This window comes from Lissotriton vulgaris, chromosome 11 (genome assembly GCF_964263255.1).
Source record: "Lissotriton vulgaris chromosome 11, aLisVul1.2, whole genome shotgun sequence".
NCBI lineage: Eukaryota > Metazoa > Chordata > Amphibia > Caudata > Salamandridae > Lissotriton > Lissotriton vulgaris.
The window spans coordinates 586,322,965-586,342,712 of record NC_141699.1 but is presented as its reverse complement, the minus strand read 5'-3'; the positions used below and the strand labels follow the sequence as shown (position 1 = coordinate 586,342,712).

The 19,748-nt window shown below is 42.9% G+C and overlaps 1 protein-coding gene across 6 annotated transcripts in view; it reads right to left on the bottom strand.

The window, feature by feature from the left end:
• XPO7 (exportin 7) overlaps positions 1–19,692 on the bottom strand; it is a 687,768-nt gene extending 668,076 nt beyond the window's left edge. For 2 of the 6 annotated variants that reach the window (XM_086943668.1, XM_086943671.1), the window contains exon 1: positions 19,498–19,692. Coding sequence is in view for 2 of the 6 variants with exons in the window: in XM_086943674.1 (XP_086799800.1) it covers positions 19,498–19,515 (18 nt within the window). In the remaining 4 variants the exon portion in view is untranslated. The remainder of the gene's footprint in view (positions 1–19,497) is intronic. The other 4 variants (XM_086943674.1, XM_086943672.1, XM_086943673.1 and 1 more) reach the window with 4 other exon arrangements.
• Between the last annotated feature and the right edge of the window lie 56 nt (positions 19,693–19,748).

Genomic DNA, 19,748 nt, shown 5'->3' with positions numbered 1-19,748 from the left:
TACATTTATAAACTTAAAGTTAGATACGCTGGTGATAGGACGCGCTCCGGACACGGCTCCTTCACGTCGTCGCTGACTCTGCGACTTAAGGTCCTCTTGCTTTCTTTGAGTCTTATTCTTCACCGACGAGAGTGTCTCACACTCTGATCAGAAACAGCTGATTTTCCGTTCTAGCCACGTTCGATACAGTATCTATCTTTACCATCAAGTCTTTGCCCTGAAGAAGCCCATGATTTGGGCGAAACGCGCTGGCTGGTCTCATGCTTTGCGTACCAATAACATCTGGAAATAAAAAGACCAATAACGGCACAAGACTAATGTCTACTGATTGAATATGTATATGTGACTTTTTATTCGTATGTTGCCTCTCATCCAAACAGCTTCAATACTGCTGGGAGATCGAGTCCTGAGAGAGAGATACAAGACCTCCTTCATTCTATAACCAAGGTACGGAGCTGATTAGACCCATAGAGAATTCTTGATTCAGATTCTTGGCAAAAACTGTAACTCATCTACTCCTTCCCACGTACTAGGCTTAGGTTAGGTACACCGGGGTAGGCGTATCTAAGAAAAAAAACAGTTGAGTACGTTTAGTCATTATTTTTTCATTGTATGCATTTTATCCATTTTAGTCCCTTCCATGCTCATGACGGAACGGTTCCGTCATGAGCGTCGGTTGGCCTGAGCTTATGACGGAACCGTTCCGTCATGGTTCCATTGGTTCTTTAGAACCTTCAGCACCACAGCGGAATACGCGCAGCGCTGAAGGGGTTAAGTATCTTATGGCTTAGAAACCATATAAATGCTTTACAATATTATTTCATAATACTCCTTTTACTGTACGCACTTTACTTTATGACAAGTATTGCAATTGTAGCAATTCATTTCTCTTGCATGAGAAAGAAGAATGCTCAATAAATAACCCTTTTATTGAAAACGCCCGTCTCTCTATTTCTCTGCATTTCTGGTGAAACGAAGCATGCACGATTAACTGAGTAAAATAGCTATCTATTGTTTCCGCGACTCTGGAGATATACTCCTTATTCTGGAGGGAGCAAAGTTGTCGTGTTTATGCTGTTGTCAGAAGCTAATCCCTTCTTGTCTATTCAGGAAAGCTAAACACCTTCTTGTTTACTCGAGAAAGTTTCTAGTGACCTCTGAGCTAGCTGGCACACACAATTAAGTCTAACATATTCAATAGAGACCTAGTCGACCTCAGTCCTACGTCTAAACTATTGTTTATGTTATTCCAATGCGCAGAGCCTATTGGGAATATAGGAACTACACTACATGGCGATAATTTAACGCTAGATACTAGAGTAACTCAGTCGCGCTTTTCACACAGACCCCTTTTCCCGTAAGAACTCCAATAGACGTCTGGAGTGGGTAAAAGGTTAATATCCGACAAAACTTAGTAGGAAGAGATTCCTATGTATTAGTTTTTGGTTTAGTCAACGTTGAAGGATACAGTGTTCCAAAATATTGTGCACCTAATCTTTGTTTCCTTGAAACTTGCTCTGCAAACTTTCTGTCAGCAAAATGACAGAGAGTGACGACGAAAGGGAGAGAGCTAGACTAGCAGCTCAACTTTTGACGGAAGACACAAGTCTCCAACAAGATCAAACGGATGCAATACTCATCCCGGTAAATGTAAGGAAAACCTTAACTATAAAACTTATAGAAAATGGAGTATCATCAAGAGGTGATAGTCATTTTTGTTGTCGAGGCACATGAATATTGGCAGACAGAGGTATTCTATTCATGGATAACTTTTCCAGCAGAAAATGCTGTAACACACGAGTTCCACTACTACAAAGCAGGAGAACCCCCAGAAGAATACACCCCTTTTGAGGAAGTTGAAATTCCACTAACTTACCAAGAGCATGAGCTCTGGTTTAAAGGCGCCCTAAAACATCAAAATCACGTTACCAGGCTCGGTCCACTAGGTACACCAGGAGCCACATGGCCGGTTCTAGCCAGCTATACACCACATCCTGACATTGGAAAAAATGTCAAGCGAAGAACCTTTCGTTCAAACTAGCAGCCCGCCCCGGCGTTGCCCGGGGCAGAAGGGAGCTGGGGGCAGCATTTCAGGCTTGCGGCAGCGTTGCCCGGGGCAGAAGGGGGCTGGGGGCAGCATTTCAGGCTTGCGTGCACCCATGGCTCCCGGAGAAAAACATTTTCAGACCAGGGGAAGGTCTCCCCAACAAAGAGATAGATCTCCAGAAGGGGGGGCAAGTCTCCACAACGGGAGCCCTCTGAAAAAAGATATAACCTTAGAAATAGGGATAATTTGAGAAAACCTGACAGATATCAAGATATTGATACACGTCCCTCTAGATCTTTTCAGACTTCCTCACAGAAATCGGAAAGAAGAGGACGGTCAGAACATAAAGAAGAGCCCGTCAAGTCCAAAGACAAAGAACCTGCTCATCTAAGTGAAAAATTAAAGTTTCCCAAAAAGAAGGTAGCCAGTATTAAAATAAAACATGCTGAGGATCCTGAGGACACAACTCAGGAACGGAGAGTGGGCCCAAACAATGCTAGACAGCGCAGCAAAAGTGACCATAGCTCGCAAGATCCTGATGAATCTTCTGGAGACAGTGGACACGAATGAATACATTCAAGTGGAAACTGCAGACACCAGAGTTAGCGTGCCCCATAAACTATATGAAATAACATTACGTATAGAGGGGGACAAAACTAGGAAAATAAAAGGTCTCTTCTGGGAGAACCTATCTAAAGGCTATGATATCCTTCTAGCAGAGAAAGACTGGCCACCAGAGTTTGTTAGGGAGTGCCCATATGGCGAAGAAATGATTATGCCTGCCTTCTCAAATCACATTCCAATTCATAAAAAATACACATATGGAAGAAAAATGGGCAGTGGTCCAAGCCCCTACATTATATAAAAATCATGTAGGATGGGATGAGGATTCTCCTCACCATAAAATCCAGTTAAAAAATCAACCTACTGCACAGAGGCAGTAACCTGTTAAGCAAGAAGCTAAAAAACAAGTCAGGGAGATCTTAGATCAACTTGAGTACCAGGGGGTGATTGAAACATGAACCTCACAAATGAACAATCCTTTGTTTCCTGTCTCCAAGCCAGACGATTCATATCGCCTAGTTTTGGACTACAGACACCTAAACTCTTGTTGCAAAACATTTGCAGTACAAAACTCACACAGTGCAGCACTAATGAATAATATTGTGCGCAAAAAATATAAAACGACATTAGATATTTCAAATGTTTTTTTCTGTCAAAACATTGCACCAGAAAGCAGGTGTTTGACAGCTTTCTCCAGCATGGGAGCACACAGCAATTTTGTCGACTCCCACAGGGATTCAAGAATAGCCCAGGATTATTTTCAGCCGGGTTACAGAGTTACTACAAATATATGATGATGAGGCATTATCTTATGTCGATGACATCTATCTTACAGACAATGACCTGGAGACACACTTGAAAAGAGTGAACGCCATCATACTTGGGTTCGCATCTGAAGGGTACAAATTTACCTTTAAAAAGTCACGAATTGCCCATCAGACTGTCCTATTTTTAGGATATGAATTATCAAGTGAAGGCAAAAGCCTATCTGACAACTTCTTAGAGAAATGTGCAGTACTCCAAGCTCCAAAAACGCTGAAAAACCTACAATCAATTCTAGGTTTCCTGAACTTCGGAAGAACTTACAGTCTAAATTATGCAGAGAGGGTTAAACTACTCTACGAATTAATAAAACCTGATTTCAAACCAATTAATTGGACTCAGAAACACAGAAATTTTACGATGATTACAAACAGACATGTTAACTAAAACAAAACTGCAAACGCGTAAACGAAGGCAACCTTGTAATCAGAGTCATCCCAGGAAGATGCGGATTTACATACCTGACCAATAATGAGGGAGAAACAATACCAATAGCTTACAAATCACACTTGTACACACAAGCTGAAATGAAATTCAGTTCTACTGAAAAAATTCTAACTGTGGTTTAAACGGCTGTAGCAAAGAAAAAGCCCTAGCTCATGGGAAGAGGATATCTGTTTTAACAGCAGTATCAGCCCTTGAAGCAGTAACAAGACCGAGCATTCCAAATGCTATGGCATTAGATCCAAAATGGCTACAATAGGTTAATTCTCTTGATACAACTGACGTGATACACACATTTGATCCCAGAATGAAAAAGCTAGAACATCTAGAATATGAACGAGAATCTCCTCTGTCGATCGAAATTTTACCTCTGGAACAGTACACCTGTGTAATCTACGCAGATAGATTTGCACAACACTACGTTGTGGATACAAAGGTTTACAATTCAGCGTGTGCGATTGTTAAAGGTCGCTGGCGCTTAGGAAAATTCAGACCAATGGTCACTAAAACTGAATCGCTCAAAAACTGTACAGCTCAGCGAGATGAACTACGAACTTTGAAGATGGCACTTGAAAATGCAGATCGCGAATTACACTAATAGTATGCGATTTGCATTACTGCGTCGAATCTTATAATAATTCCATGCAGACCTGGATTAAAAATGGTTACAAAGATGAAAGAGGTTGCACAATAAAGCATAAAAAGCTTTGGGAACAGGTAGTTCTTTTGCAGAAAGAACTACAAAAGACTCACGTGATACATACGCAGAGTCTTCAACGTGATGGCGTTCACGTTGCAGGGAATTCATTGGCTAACAGAGCCACGGCGGCAGCTGGTCAACCGACTTCCGTAGCTACAAAGAAGCGTTCTAAAAAACAAATAGATGGTGAGTAAAAGCTTCAATGGAAGGCAAATATGCAGCGTTACCTCTAAACTATCCACTCGGAAATACTTATATAATTGATGCGAACTCCGTTCCGTTTGCTCAAATCCCTGGAGTGGGGGATGGAGTAATTCCAAACACGAACCGGAGAATCTTCTTGATACAAGAAGCACACATGGGAATGGGTCTGAGGCACCAAGAGATCCTGAAATCTCTAATAGAATTGCAATCAAAATACTGGTGGCCGGGAATGAGCGTGCAAGTTTATAACTTTGCAATGGATTGTCAAGACTGCAATAGAGATCGCAGTTATGAACCGGACCAGATATCAGACTCTAATACAGTAAGACCAGCCCAGACACCTCTATTAGACAGCATTAGACTATGTACACGTAGGCGTCTAACCGGACAAATGCAATCCCATAAATATTAAGACGAGATTCATTTGGATGTAGCCCCAGCGCTCGGCTGACGCCAGAACTTTTATAAAGATTTGAGAGTCTTTATCGGCACATACACAATTGGCATGCTACATTCTGACCAGTGTCCTGCGTTTAGCTCTCGAGCTTACAAGGAGGCCATGGCCAGCATGGGCATTGCATTGCGGTACTCTAGTCCATTCCATCCTGGGAAATGCGGTAGTGGAGAGAAAAAAACGTGACATAAAGCAATCTGTATTAGGTTCGGGTGATGGGTGGGTCAAACATCTAATAAGTGTCCAACGTAGTCTTAACAATCTGCCAAGACATTCTCTGGGTGGAATCACTCCGTATGAACTTTTGTTTGGTACAAGAATGATAATCGAAGACCTCTATTGTCAGACTTCAGTGGTGGAACAAAAAGCTTTTGATATCAAAGATCATTTGGCTGTTTCACAGGACTTGAATGAAACAAGAATAAGTCTAAGTAACACAAAGCTAAAGCCAACGGCCACTGAAGAGAAACCACCTGTCCCAGCAAGACCTGTCTGGATTCCAAAGTTTGGGGATCTGGTCAGAGAGAAGATCGCGATGAAGAAGGAATTTGGACCTTCTTACAGAAAAGCAGTACCTTTCTTAGCTATCAGCGGAACAAGATCAGTAGTACTACCAACCCTTGCTGTTAAAAAGGAGAACAGAGTTGTATCAATCGACCTGGTAAAACCATAACCATGTGGCCAATAATAAGTAGTAGGCCCAGTGGACTCCCAAGATGTAGCAGAAGACCAAACCTTGCTACAATCCAAGAGGTTCAAACAGAGTCTAATCACATTTGATAAACCTGCAGTGAATAAAAAAGGACTATGCTACAAAGCCATGGAACTTGTGCCTCGTGAAACCCAAATTGCAACAGTTCGTCAAGAAACACCTGTCTACAATGATGTAGCCTCTGACTATACCAATATGATAAAGGAAGAAGCAAATCCAAAGATTAATCCGGAAACAATTCCAACAATTGATAGAACTGCATCTGGCTATTTCATCAATTTCGATGACTTTTCTGATGATCCAAGTGAACATGAAGACAAGCCAGTAAACCAAACTTTCAAAGACAAAATTACAGAACTCTTTTATCAACTTGGAGAAACATATTTGAATTCACAGTGGATTGAACTGTGGATTGTGTTAGGTGTACTTTTCCTCCTGCTCTGGCTTATCTTAGATTTAAGCTTGGGAAGAATGATTGATGGAAAATACAGTACAATGGACACAGCAAGTCAGAACATCAACTGAGTTCTAAAACCACACAGATCATCTCACATTCAAAAAAGAGAACTATCATCAGTGAACATCACAGCCATTCCTATACCTGGTGGTGTAGCGTGGGACAATACTGATTACGAAATCTATGGCCCGGTTGAACTCTTGAAATATCTACATCAGTTCAAGATTTCTTTAAGTGACTTTGTAGCACCTAGTACTTTCTCTGATGATTGGGACTTTGAAAATATTAATAATATGATGTCAGATTTAGAAATGTCAGCAAAATTTACAGAACATGATTATTTACAAGGTTCTTCAAATTATGAAGAAATGTATTGGTTTAATCATTTTGAGTATCATTATTTGCATAAATCTGCTAATCCTAGAAATGTTTTCAGTTATAATCAATGGGAACATTGTCCAACCCCGCCAAAAGGCAGTTCGAAAACATTTTATAAGAAATTCCCATACTTCGCAGGGTTTAATATCATTGATCCAGAAATGTTTTATTTTAAAATTATGAATAAGACAGGAATGAAAAACATGTTGACAAACACTAAACTGATTTATTCTGAAAAAGGTTATGAAAAAATGTCTACATTTGGTTTTGAATTTTGGAAAAACAACATGGAGACAAAAACTGTCTGGGGTACAAAAGACTGGCAGGTACAAGGTTTAGAATCAGTATTCAGAGCCTGCATGATCCCAGAACAAATAATGTTCCTGAATGACACCATTCAACAAACAACCTGTCTTGGTCTAGCCAAGATAAAAGATTTAAACAACCCGTCTATACCAAAGCCTATGCCTGATAGAAATAACACTACAGATGAGGGGTTAGACGTGTCCTATATTTTAAAAACAGAATAGAACAAATACTGATTGGAACAAATGGTTGATCTGGCCCACAGACACTAATAACTGTCAAGATAGATTCCTGAACAAAATACAGGGGTTCAAACAGAATAGGCCAGACCCAAGATATTCCCAGAGACAACATCCAGGGATAATTACAACATATAGTGTAGGAAAACTATGCCTCGAATGGCTACAGAAATCCACACTAACCGAAATTAAGCAACACTTAACTTTACTTAAAGAAGGTGCTGACTTGCGAGATTTCCTACTGGGACCTCGCAAACAGCGTCAAAAACGTTTCATATACGCCGGTATATACGCAGCTTACAATGAAGCTTGGAAAATAACACAAATTGAAACTGCAGAAAAAATACGAGAAATATATCGTATTCATTTGAGAAAATCACTTTCTGTAGTGGACAATGGGTTAACGACTCTGTCCTCCAGAATGTATTCACTGGACAGCATTGTATCATTTGCTATTGATATAATAGAACAGGATATGCTAATGTTACAACATGGCCAGTTTCCAATTACGTGCTATTGTACAGTTAGGCTGGACGTTACAAAATTTGCGTTCAGGCAACGTGCCATGGCGTCTAATCAACACAACGTCATTATTTTCAATCTATAACCTTACTGATAGACAAATCTCTTTGGCACAAAGAAGGGCAGACTGTACGGTGCTGAGCATTGAAAAACTCGAAAAATTACCATTGACAATGTCAGAACGACCGGTCATTGAGTGGATAATTCATGGCACCATTACAATCCCGATAACAACTTTTCAGTTTCAATACTGCCAAAAGTATATACCAGCAGGCCTGTATGAAAGGTTGGATAAAGGATACATCAAGTCAACCTGGAATTTTCCTTATACACATAGATGTTGGAGTGGGGGCAAGAAAGAGGTATTTCTTAGTGGTAACAACTGTACAAAATCACTAAGCGGTACACTTCTGTGTCAAGGAATTAACTCGCATGGAGCCTGCGAAGGTTCATCAAATAACCTTTCATGTCACCTGCACGGCACCCCTGCTACACAGATAGAGCCTTTTTTCAGTCAGCTTTCCAACGGCAGCTACGTTCTAATAAGTGACCACAGCTGTTGTGGCATGGTGCCAGGAAAATCCTATCTCGTGAGCGTTACTTCCATGGTCACTTGTTGTATGCAAGTATTGTTTCCAAACAGCAAACCAGACAAGGAGGCAGCAATATGGCCTTCTTTGAATATCTCTTCTATTCGAATTGATACTTTAAGCAGAATGAAGTCTATTCTTTTACAAACAACTGTGCCTTTAACCTCGTCTAGAGAAACCTATGATCTGCAAGTTGCAAGGACAGCAGCAGAGATGCATGCATTATTATCAACAAATTGCCCGGTACATTTCGTAGAAATGTTAAGTCAAATTTTAAACATGTCAGATACCAGTGGCATCGCACATGTATTTAAGACAATTTTTTCGGGACTACCAGGAACCCTTTGAAGCAGTTCTTGGCCTCTTTCCGAATTTTGTGCATTATGTGTTCGGCGGCCTGCCTCTCATCTTGGGACTCGTAGCAGGAATCTTATTTTTGTTCCTTCTGCTCCGATATGGCAAGTCAAGTCACAGACAAAACTCAGGCTACCATGGAAGGCACGATCCTAGCAATGCAATACCGAGAACGGATCACTAAAGTCCTCGGCTTGACTCGGCTAAGAGATCTGAATACTACCAGGTTTCTTTCATTCAGACCAATCTGGCAAGATTACATCTTACCTGTTCTACGATGCCTGCTATGCGGAGAAGAATGCGTGTTAGACGTCTGTCTCACACTTCCATCAGCAGTACCTATGGATGTCGAGACTTTGCTCGGTTCGGTAACGGCTCATGCAACGTGTTGTCCCCAGCGGCTACCCATTCTGATGACGGCATTCGATGAGACCTCACCATTACGATTAGGTGGCGGTGAGGTACGAGATGAAAGCGGCACACAGGTACAACCTTCCGAGACCATTGCTGATCTGAACACCGATGATGGCAATGCTTCGCACATATGCACTATTTCTACTTTCACCCACTGTTGTAGACAAATTTTTTACCAGCCTATCTGAATTAATGTTCTCTCCTAACAACAAGAATAACTTTTGAAATAGCGAGCACACAGCATTCCCTGAACTCTGAATTCGGCCTTCAGTTTTGATAAAAAGGACTTCTAAAAAACATTGGAACTATTTTTTTTTTTCCTTCCAGAAACGAAATTATTTTTCCCTAGTTCCCAAAAAATGTACCTTTTTTTAGCACGATACTCTGCTTAAAGTAGAACTATTCTTAGAGAACAAGATTTCTAAATTTGAAATCTCTAGAGACAATATTTTGACTTAGCCTCTAGCGAATGTACAGTCTTGTATGAATATGTGATGAAATGGTCTCGACCTTCTCTTCTGTATTAAGAGCCATTTCATAAATGTAAATTTCGTGATTCATTCAGTCAACATTCTAAATGTACAAAATATGCATTATCTGAATGACACCACTGCTTACTAAAAACGTACAGTATTATACTCATTTTTCGTGTGTAAACCATTTCAAATGCTAACTATGTATTTTGGGGTGGGCTGGAAAACACATGCATTGTTATATGTTTAGTATTGCTTAGTATTTAGTAATGATGGACATTATACGTGGAGTGGGTGTTGTGAATGTATCTAGGACCCTAATTAAGACATTCCCGATTTATGCCCTTATGTGGTTATAACAAATCATATCCTTATAAAGGCAAAGGAATCATATCCATATTAAGTCATAGCCAATGCAGTCCAAATACGGCAAGGCTACTCCCATAGACTCCTAGAAAGCACAACGTGTTCTTAAACAAACCAAGCCTCCAGCAGCCCGGGAATTCCCCCTGTTTCTGTTTTGATTTGTCCTAAGAACTCCTGGAGTCCTGAAAGAACTGCCAGTTCTTAGTGACGTCTTATGTCCAACCTTACATCAAACTCGGCACCTTCCAGGTATAAATATACCAACATCTGCCTTAAGCAACACAAAGTGGTTTGGAGCAGATCGGCTATCTACTTGCCCGACGCCCTGCGGATGCGAGTGCCGAAGGAAGCCGACCCTCCCTGCTGACGCACTGAGAGAGACGCTGTCTTTTCTCCTGCCGAGAAATCCAGCTCCAGTGTTTCCCTGACACCCTCGCTGGTTGCTGGGAGATCGAGTCCTGAGAGAGAGAGATACAAGACCTCCTTCATTTTTTACCCAAGGTACGGAGCTGATTAGACCCATAGAGAATTCTTGATTCAGATTCTTGGCAAAAACTGTAACTCGTCTACTCCTTCCCACGTACTAGGCTACACCAGTTGAGTACGTTTAGTCATTATTTTATCATTGTATGTATTTTATCCATTTTAAGTATCTTATGGCTTAGAACCATATAAATGCTTTTACAGTATTATTTCATAATACTCCTTTTACTGTACGCACTTTACTTTATGACAAGTATTGCAATTGTAGCAATTCACTTCTCTTGCATGAGAAAGAAGACGGCTCAATAAATAACCCTTTTATTGAAAACGCCCGTCTCTCTATTTCTCTACATTTCTGGTGAAACGGAGCATGCACGATTGACTGAGTAAAATAGCTATCTATTGTTTCCGCGAATCTGGAAATATACTCCTTATTCTGGAGGGAGCAAAGTTGTCCTGTTTATGCAGTTGTCAGAAGCTAATCCCTTCTTGTCTATTCAGAAAAGCTAAACACTTTGTTTCCTCGAGAAAGTTTCTAGTGACCTCTGAGCTAGCTGGCACACACAATTAAGTCTAACATATTCAATAGAGACGTAGTCGACGTCAGTCCTACGTCTAAACTATTGTTTAAGTTATTCCAATGCGTAGAGCCTATTGGGAATATAGAAACTACACTACAATCCAGGCATGCTGTTCTATTTTCCATAGAAGGAGAAATCTAGTCCCCGGCATTACAAAGTTGGAGAACTGCATCCGAGCCGTCATACTGATCCGACGTCAGAAAGGAAGGAAAGAAACACCTTCGAAGTCGTAAACTCTAACTAGGCAGGTAAATGTTCATACAAAAGTTGTCGAATTCAGAACGTGCTGCTGACAATTAGCATCCGCTCACTTCAGAGGTTTGAGCCTCCGGGAAATAGCCTAGGCTAGACTCAGTAAAGGCCCTTCTTTAATTCTGACGAGGGAACAGCAAAGTATGTTTTCTACCCACATTGAACAGCGCGTAAAGGCCCTTCTTTAATTCTGACGAGGGAACAGCAAAGAACGTTTTCTACCCACATTGAACAGCGCACGAAGGACGAAGCTTGTTGGCAGGGACAAGGAGCCTGTGGGCGGGTACGCGAGCTCCCATAGGCTGAATTTGTATCTTCATCTTTAGGAAGTCCTGTATGCTGCAGAGGTAGGTCCTGGAGTTCTTGCTGGTCTCATGGTTCGTAGTTCCGCCCCGGTTTTGTTTCTGATGCCTGGTTTGCTTGCTCGTGGTTTCGCTGTAAACATGTACTTCATTTACGCAATTCCATTTTCCGTGCTCTAATGAACGCGCACGCTCTCTGATTTTAAAAGTGCCAGAAACACGAGTGGTTGTTTACTAGCAGCAGCTGAGCGTATGACCTCATAAATGCGCCAGAACACTGTTACGCACCACAGCGCAGGTTGCGGGGGCATGCACACTGCGATTAGAAAACTGTAGACAAACTGCTGACTGTGGGAATGCACAGAGAACAAGGTGCCGATTCTTTGATAAAATGAGACCCTGTAAATCAACATATCGTGAGGCACTGAATAAGTTAAACGTCTCAGAGACACATCACTCAGGGAATCACAATACATGAAGAGGCAGGAAAACAAAGTAAATACGGTGCACACAGTGAGAAAACAATCTGAGAGGCAGGCAGCGTGAGAGTGTCGATTGGCAAAGCGAGATCAAGGAAATAAAGACTAAAATGCAGATAAAAACAAAGGCAGAATAATATACCAGGGCAGCGACAAAGTCTGAAAAATCAGCCTGGAGCGCAGAACAGAGTTGGAAGAGATGCGGGAGGGAGGGCAGGAGCGTGGCGCCGTAAGCGTGCACGTTGGCGTTCCCTGCGGCTCGTGCCAGTGGCGGTGCCTGCAGTCTTCGCCCGATTCTGGGAAGCGCGTCTTAGAAGCACGTTCACAGACCGGAGTCTGCTCGTGCACCGGTCTGTACCCACTTGGGGAGGCAACACAACGACAATACGGCTCGCTGGCGGCAGCGCTTCCCGCTGCAACGCCAGGCAAGCCCTAAAAACTGTAGAGGACTGGAGAGCAGAGCACCAGATTAAGGGCAAGCACACATGAAAAGCGCTCCTACAGGAACAATAAAAATGTTAAAGTAAGAGCTATGGGCGAAAAGTGATGGCAGAAAGCAACATTTAATAAAAACAAGCCACAAATGCAAATCCGTTGGCCCTGAGTTTCAAAAACCAGGAGGGAGGCGGCAGCTGCAGCGGAAGAGAGAGTCTAGAGAACGGGGAGGAGGAGTCTGCTGCAGACCAGGGGAGGGAGCAAGTGTGGCTGTGTGCAGGTCCTGAGGTTAAAGAAGCTGGAAAATGAGAAAAGAGTGCATCAAAACTTAAATAAGACAGCGAGTAACAAGGGCTGTCCTCATGGGAGGGTATAATAAGAAACAAGCATTGGCATAGCCAATAGGTCTCGCTTTTGGAACCTTATAAGTATTTGATTATGCAGCACAATATCCTTGGTGCAACATCAACTGTTGCATGGCTAACCACTTATAATGTCCCAAAGGCGCGACCTATTGGCTACGCCAATGCTTGTCAACCATTCCCATAACTCAGACCCAGGCCGAAGAGCTGGAAACCTAGCTCCACACTTGGCAGGTAGCTGCACCTCTTATCTCGGACACCTCTGTGCCAGAAGACTAATCGCCAGCTAATCGCAGTGCATTTAAACCGCACTTAATTTATGGCTTTTTCACGACTCAACGCCTACTTCTATTTCCTTGTTTTTCTTTCCTGTGACTTTTTTTTTTTTTTTTTTAACTAAAAAGCCCAGAACAAGAGCAGGAAATCCGTTAAATGTGGCTTCATTTTTTAGTCCTTTAAAACAAGCCTGTGTTTACTATGTACAAATTGTAATAATTCCAGACAGTAAGGTACACGTGTCTGAAAACTGCAAGAGTTTGTGGAAAATAGCATGAAATATAAAATAGTAAAACTCTAAGAAATCTTGCAAAGCATTTCAAAATAACTGCAGATGCAGTTCTAGAATTCTAGCTGTCCTAAATGCGCTGGGATGCCCCAAGGTAGCCATGCGCTATAGAAATGTGTATTCATTCATTCAACCTAACCTATTTATGCTTCTCGCATTGTGTGGCTAGCTCGCGTACTACTGATGTTTGGGCAATGTGTTCTCGAGCCCATACACTGTCTGAAACCTCTAGCAGTGACATTTATGGCATCAGGCCTCTGGTTTCTTCATTAGTTTCATTTAACATATGCAATTGTGCCCTAAAAATGGACATACTCGACACAGATGATAACTCGTTGAAGGAGGGAAATGCATTGATAATGGTGAGCTTAATTATATTTACTAAGCTTCATACATTCCTTGTATAGATATCAAATTAAACATCCGAAATAAAGAAGAAATCATTAAATATTTATTTTGGCGTGGGGGACAGAAGAAAGCCCCAGTAAAGTGGGCTTTTGCTGCAAATGTTTGCATGGACCATACATTGCATTTCGCCATTCGATGGGCAGGTCTTGCTAGCAGGGCAGGTGCTGAATGGAGGTTACTTGACAAGACGTCAGCCTTTGCAGCATCTACAGGTTGGTCGTGGGACTTCGGCCATGCTCTGTGCTGGGTGGGGGTTCTGTAAAGTAAATCGGTGGCGTATTGCTCAGGTGATGCTACATGTAACTTGCCTTGCCTGAGTCGCAAGGGGCATCCGTCGATGTCTTTAATGGAACTTACATGTGGTTTTTATTGCAAGGTTCATGAGCCACGTCTATGCGTTTAATGTAAAGTGACAAAAGAAGTATAGACCGTACAACATAGGTGCAATGGGGTGTGCAAAAGGCATGTACCACTGGAAATGTCCCCCCGTTGTCAGTGTGTGCGGTTACAAAGCCAAAGTGTTCACATTTGTGTATCTGTCTTATGATTATGTGTTTTTTAGGAAGTGTATTCAGCAAGTAAGAACAAGTATACTACAAACAGCACTCCCGAATATATCTACAGATGTGAGTACAAGCACCTCCTTATGCCTGAATGAAATAGACCGGTCGGTCGATTGAAGTGTACTTTCTTAGCAACACCAATCCTTAAGATTCTATTCCGAACACCACCAATAGTTTGTAGTATGCAACTACGCGTCACTGCTTGAAACTGGGCAAGCACTGCTGGAAAGCGACGCCATCGCTCGGTGCGCAATTTGAAGGTGTCAGATAAAGGTCAGGTGCTGCTGTCGCTCAGATAAACACCAGAGGGTGCTATTGCACTGCACTCGCTGCGGAGCGCCACGCCAAAGAGGCGGAGTGAAGAGGCCTGTCAAGGAGCCGATTCATGATTGGCGGCATCAAAGTCTGTCTTCATAAGCACATGAGGTGAAACGGCAGGCTAGACTACTGAAGAGTTGTTGGGTCAATAAATAATTCTAGATCAGATCCTATAATTAGAGGGCATCCTCTTACACAGAGCAGCATTTTTTTAAAGCATCGAATTTCAAAGCATCGAATTTCCTTCGATTTAGTGAGACTTCTTCGTGAGGTCAGTAAGCGGCGTGAGTGGTTCACTTCTGGGGTGATTTATGTTGTTCATGTGAGTGCAGGAGGCTTACCTGCACAGTGCCCGCAACGGCTTTCAAGGGAACGTTAGAACAGGTAGCACTTAAATACCCAACCACACTGCAAATAGAGACGGGCTGACCAGCCTGACAAATACCCTCATCCTACTAAAGAGAGTTTGAAATGCTCAACTAAGCCTCACCCGTAGAACATATTGAAAAGGGGAGAATAATCGTCATTTACTAAGACTGAAAATCAAAGAATAAGAGCAAGGGTAAGAAAATTAAGCGCTGAAAGACAAGCGCGGCCCGTGGCCGCGAAAGTTAAAGCGACACGCACTCTGCGGCCAGAAACATTACGGTAGGGAACAGGGGCACGGCTTTCGCACAGCGTTTACTTTGCAGGAGCAAGCAGGGGTGCCATCTGTCTCAAAAACACAAGCGCGATAATTGCAAGCAGATGGTGCCGCTGCTAGCTCCCGCAAGGTAAACCATGTCCATGCACGAGTACTCATTGGAAACAGTGCAGTACGTGCACGAGTTTCCAAGAAAGTACGGAGTGATTCCAAAAGATCACTCCAAAGCAACGCTTGTGCGCTGCATAGGCGAGACCTAAAACAAGTGGTCCTAAGGAGGGACATGTAAGAAAAGCCACCATTTACAAAGGGCAGTGACAGGGGCTAATTAAAAAGATGGGCGGAAAGTGTGCAGAGCTTCATGCCCATATCCTGAATACAGCATGTCTCGAAGAGACAGAGCACGCACTGCCTAGGCGACACCTAAAAAAGGTGAGGTATATAGACAAACAAGAAAGGGCCAAGTACGAACAACAAAGGCCCTAGGCACGAAAGGCATAGCAATAATAGGGGTACAAGCAAAAGTTGTGGACAAGCGACGAGTAACAGGAATGGGTAAATTCAATAGGTCTTGCCTATTCAAGAGCTATTGGCTTTGCCAATATGTTTTAGCCATGTTATACACAAGGGTGGCAGCTGTTCAGCATAGCTAAAAGTTAGTGGGAATAAAGGAGAGTGGAGTGTCAAAGTGTAGTTGAGTGTTATGCAGTGGTGTGGAGTGGCATAGAGTTGAACGGCGTGGATGTGGGGTGCCATGGAGTGTTGTGGGAGTAGAGTGGAGGTGCGTATTGTTGTGGAGTGGTGTAGAGTAGAGTGGTGTGTTAATTACAGTGGAGTATTGTGTTGCAGAGTAGAGAGGAATGGAGTTGTGGAGAGGCATAGAGTTGAGTGATGTGTCGTAGAACAGAGTGGAGATAAGTGGCATGGAGTGACAGAGGACATTGCGTTCAGTGGAATGATGCAGATTGTAGTGGCGAAGAGTGGCATAGAGTTGAGAGGTGCAGAGTAGAGTACAGTGGTGAAGAGAGCAGTGGTGTACAGTGGTGAAGAGAGCAGTGGCATAAAGTACAGTTGTGAAGAGTAGAATGGCTTTCAGTTCAGTGGGGGAGAGTGCAGTTTTGTAGAGTGCAGCTGGGCAGTGTAGAGTGGTGCACAGAGCAGTGGTGTGGAGTACAGTGGTGCAGAGTAGAATAGAGTGGCGTAGAGTTCAGTGGTGCAGAGTAGAATAGAGTGGCATATAGTGTAGAGACCTACAGAGCAACGGCGTAGAGGTCGTGAAGAGTAGAGTGTTAAAGAACGTAGTAGTGTAAAGTAGAGTGGGGCAGAGTAGAATGGCTTAGCGTGCAGTGACGAAGAGTGTTGCTGAGCAGAGTATAGTGAGTGCAGTGGTGCAGAGTAGTTGGTGTAGAGTATTGTTTTCAGCAAAGTGGTGTTTAGTGCATTGGAGTAGAGTGCAGTGATTTAGAGTAGAGGCTTAGAGTGGTGCAGCGCAGAGTGGCGTAGCATAGAGTGCAGAGGAGTATAATTGAGTGGCAGAGAGTGCAGTGTTGCAGAGTAGACTGTTGTAGAATGCAGTGGTGTATCTTACAGTGCAGTGGTGTATAGTAGTCTGGCGAATAGTACAATGATGCAGAGTAGAATAAAGTGGCATAGAGTGCAGTGACGTAGAGTTCAATGGTGTAGTGCCGTAAAGTCTTGCAGAGTAGAGTATAGTGGTGCAGAGTAGAATGCCATTGAGTAAGGTAGCATAGAGTGCATTCGTTTTGAATATAGTGTAGAGTGTATTGGGGCTGAGTAGGTTTTTTCAGAGAAGAGTGGTGCATGGTAGAGTACAGTCGCGTAGAGTGCAGTGGAACAGAGTAGATGAGAGGGGTGAGAATGTATTGACCGAGTGCACTGGCATGGAGTGGCACAGAGTAGCAGGCATGGGCATAGAATGCAGTGGCATTATAGCGCAGTGTTGCAGGCTAGAGTGGTGCAGAGTGCATTGAAGAGTAGTCTGGAGTGAACCGCACTAGCACTTAGAGGAGTGGAGCAGCGTAGAGTGCAGCGACGTGGAATAGTGCAGACTGAGGTAAAGTGGAGTATGCATATTGTGGTAGCACACTGCCATTACAGACAACACATCTTCACTTGAAAAGACCATTACATTTACATAGACATACAGTTTTACTGATAAAGGTATACAGCACGCAAATGATAATATGTGGAGATGTCATCAACTTGTGTACTGATTTGTTTTGATTCTATTAAAATAATTTTTCCACCACACTTCAGAGAATTACCAACAAATATGCTTCATTTGTCCTTTTCTAATGCTGATATATTCTGTAATATCTGCAGTTTACTTAGGGACATTTAAATGTTGTGTGCTATGAAAAAAACGGTATACAGCCTTTTTCAAGCACTCCCCCGGTAACCAGCATGATTATCACATAAATCCTCTCACTTTCAAGTCACAGAAAGACAAATAAAGACCAAGCTCCCTGGAAGACAGAGCCTGACATTTGACCTGTGTCTTGCACAGCAAATGTGACAAGATAAGAACAAGATTTAAAGGCCTATTTACAGAAATCCAGTACTGTTGGAAGAATGCAGTAAATAGAGTTTGGGCAACGGAAGGGACTAACAAGCTGAACAGCCAAAAACAAATATAGTCAGCAAACAGAAAGCAAGTAAATGTGAGTAACAAACCACAAAGCCAATGGTAAACAATGGGCAGAATGCATTCTCATGGAAACTTTCTGAATGTCCCCATGATGTTGTTAGCAAAAAAGACAGCTGTGCTTTCTGCTAAGCTTTAAAATAATACAGGGAAAACGTACAGATGTGTAAAAAAAAAAAAAGAGAGACAACAGGTGAGGGGCGCAGAGACACAAACAGGCAAGGAGGTACCAACATAAACAACAAGGGCCCAAGCATAGGCACCACGGCACTAAGTTCAGTTAACAAGGCACTAAGTTGAGCCAACAAGGCACTTGCACCATTCGGTCACTGGGACGAGGAAAAGTGAACACGAAAAGAACATAGATATGTTAACAAAATAACGAGGGCTATGTGAATGAAGAGGGATACTTGAACAATAGGGGGACTAGCAACAGGCTTCCATGCAAATGAGCAATATGGAGGATATACAAATAAGCAATAGTGGGGACATGCAAATAAGCAATAGTGGGGACATGCAAATAAGCAATAGTGGGGACATGCAAATAAGCAACAGGGGGACATGCAAATAAGCGACAGGGGGACATGCAAATAAGCGACAGGGGACATGCAAATAAGCGACAGTGGGACATGCAAATAAGCGACAGGGGGGACATGCAAATAAGCTACAGGGGGGACATGCAAATAAGCTACAGGGGGGACATGCAAATAAGCTACAGGGGGGACATGCAAATAAGCACAGGGGGGGACATGCAAATAAGCGACAGGGGGGGACATGCAAATAAGCGACAGGGGGGGACATGCAAATAAGCAACAAGTGGAGAGGTACATAATCAAGAGGGCCAAGCTAACAAGCAACATAAACCGCTGACTTCTGACCGAGGGTAGTAATAGCCAAAGGGTAGTAACAGATGAGAGTTTTTTGAGGGCCAGAAGTAGTGTGTAAGTGTATGTTTAAAATGGTACATTTTCTGTGGTTTTGAGTTACGGAGCGGATGGTGGATGTAGTATGCAGCAGAAATGGGAACGTATTGTGAGTTGCATATGTGGTTCATGCAAGACAGCAAATGAGAGTTACGTCTAGAGGTCACTACTAGAAGTAAAGTAAAAAAAAAGGGGGAGTTTATAGGGAGATCTAATTTGGCAATGCATGCATTTGGAACTAGGCACACAAGTCGGTGAGTGCACAGAACGGTGACATCTCAAGCTGAAAACAACAGGGAGGTGGGCAGGCCATGTGTTGCTGCTTCTTGCTGTGTACTTCGTGCATTAGGATATCTCTGCTCCCGAAGTTTTCTACTTCCCCCCATCATTTCTCCAACCTCCCCGCCACACATCTCAGCTCCACCTCCCAACTTCCCGTCTATGGACCCTTTTCCCGCCTACCCCATCTCACCTGCACAGTATCCGCCATTTTGGCCCATTCATGCTCCTCTCTCGATCCCTCACTCTGCGCGCGCCGCCCCCTCCCAACTCGTCGCACAATGCGCGTGCGCCCTGGCAAGTATCCACCGTACGCTCACAGAGCAACAGCCTTGGCAACCAGAAAAGTACTCCTTTTGCTTAGCGCACAATGCTTCCTAGAATGGAGACAGCGCGATGACGATTTCACGTAATAGAAAAACGTAATCCAATCGTGACAGCGAG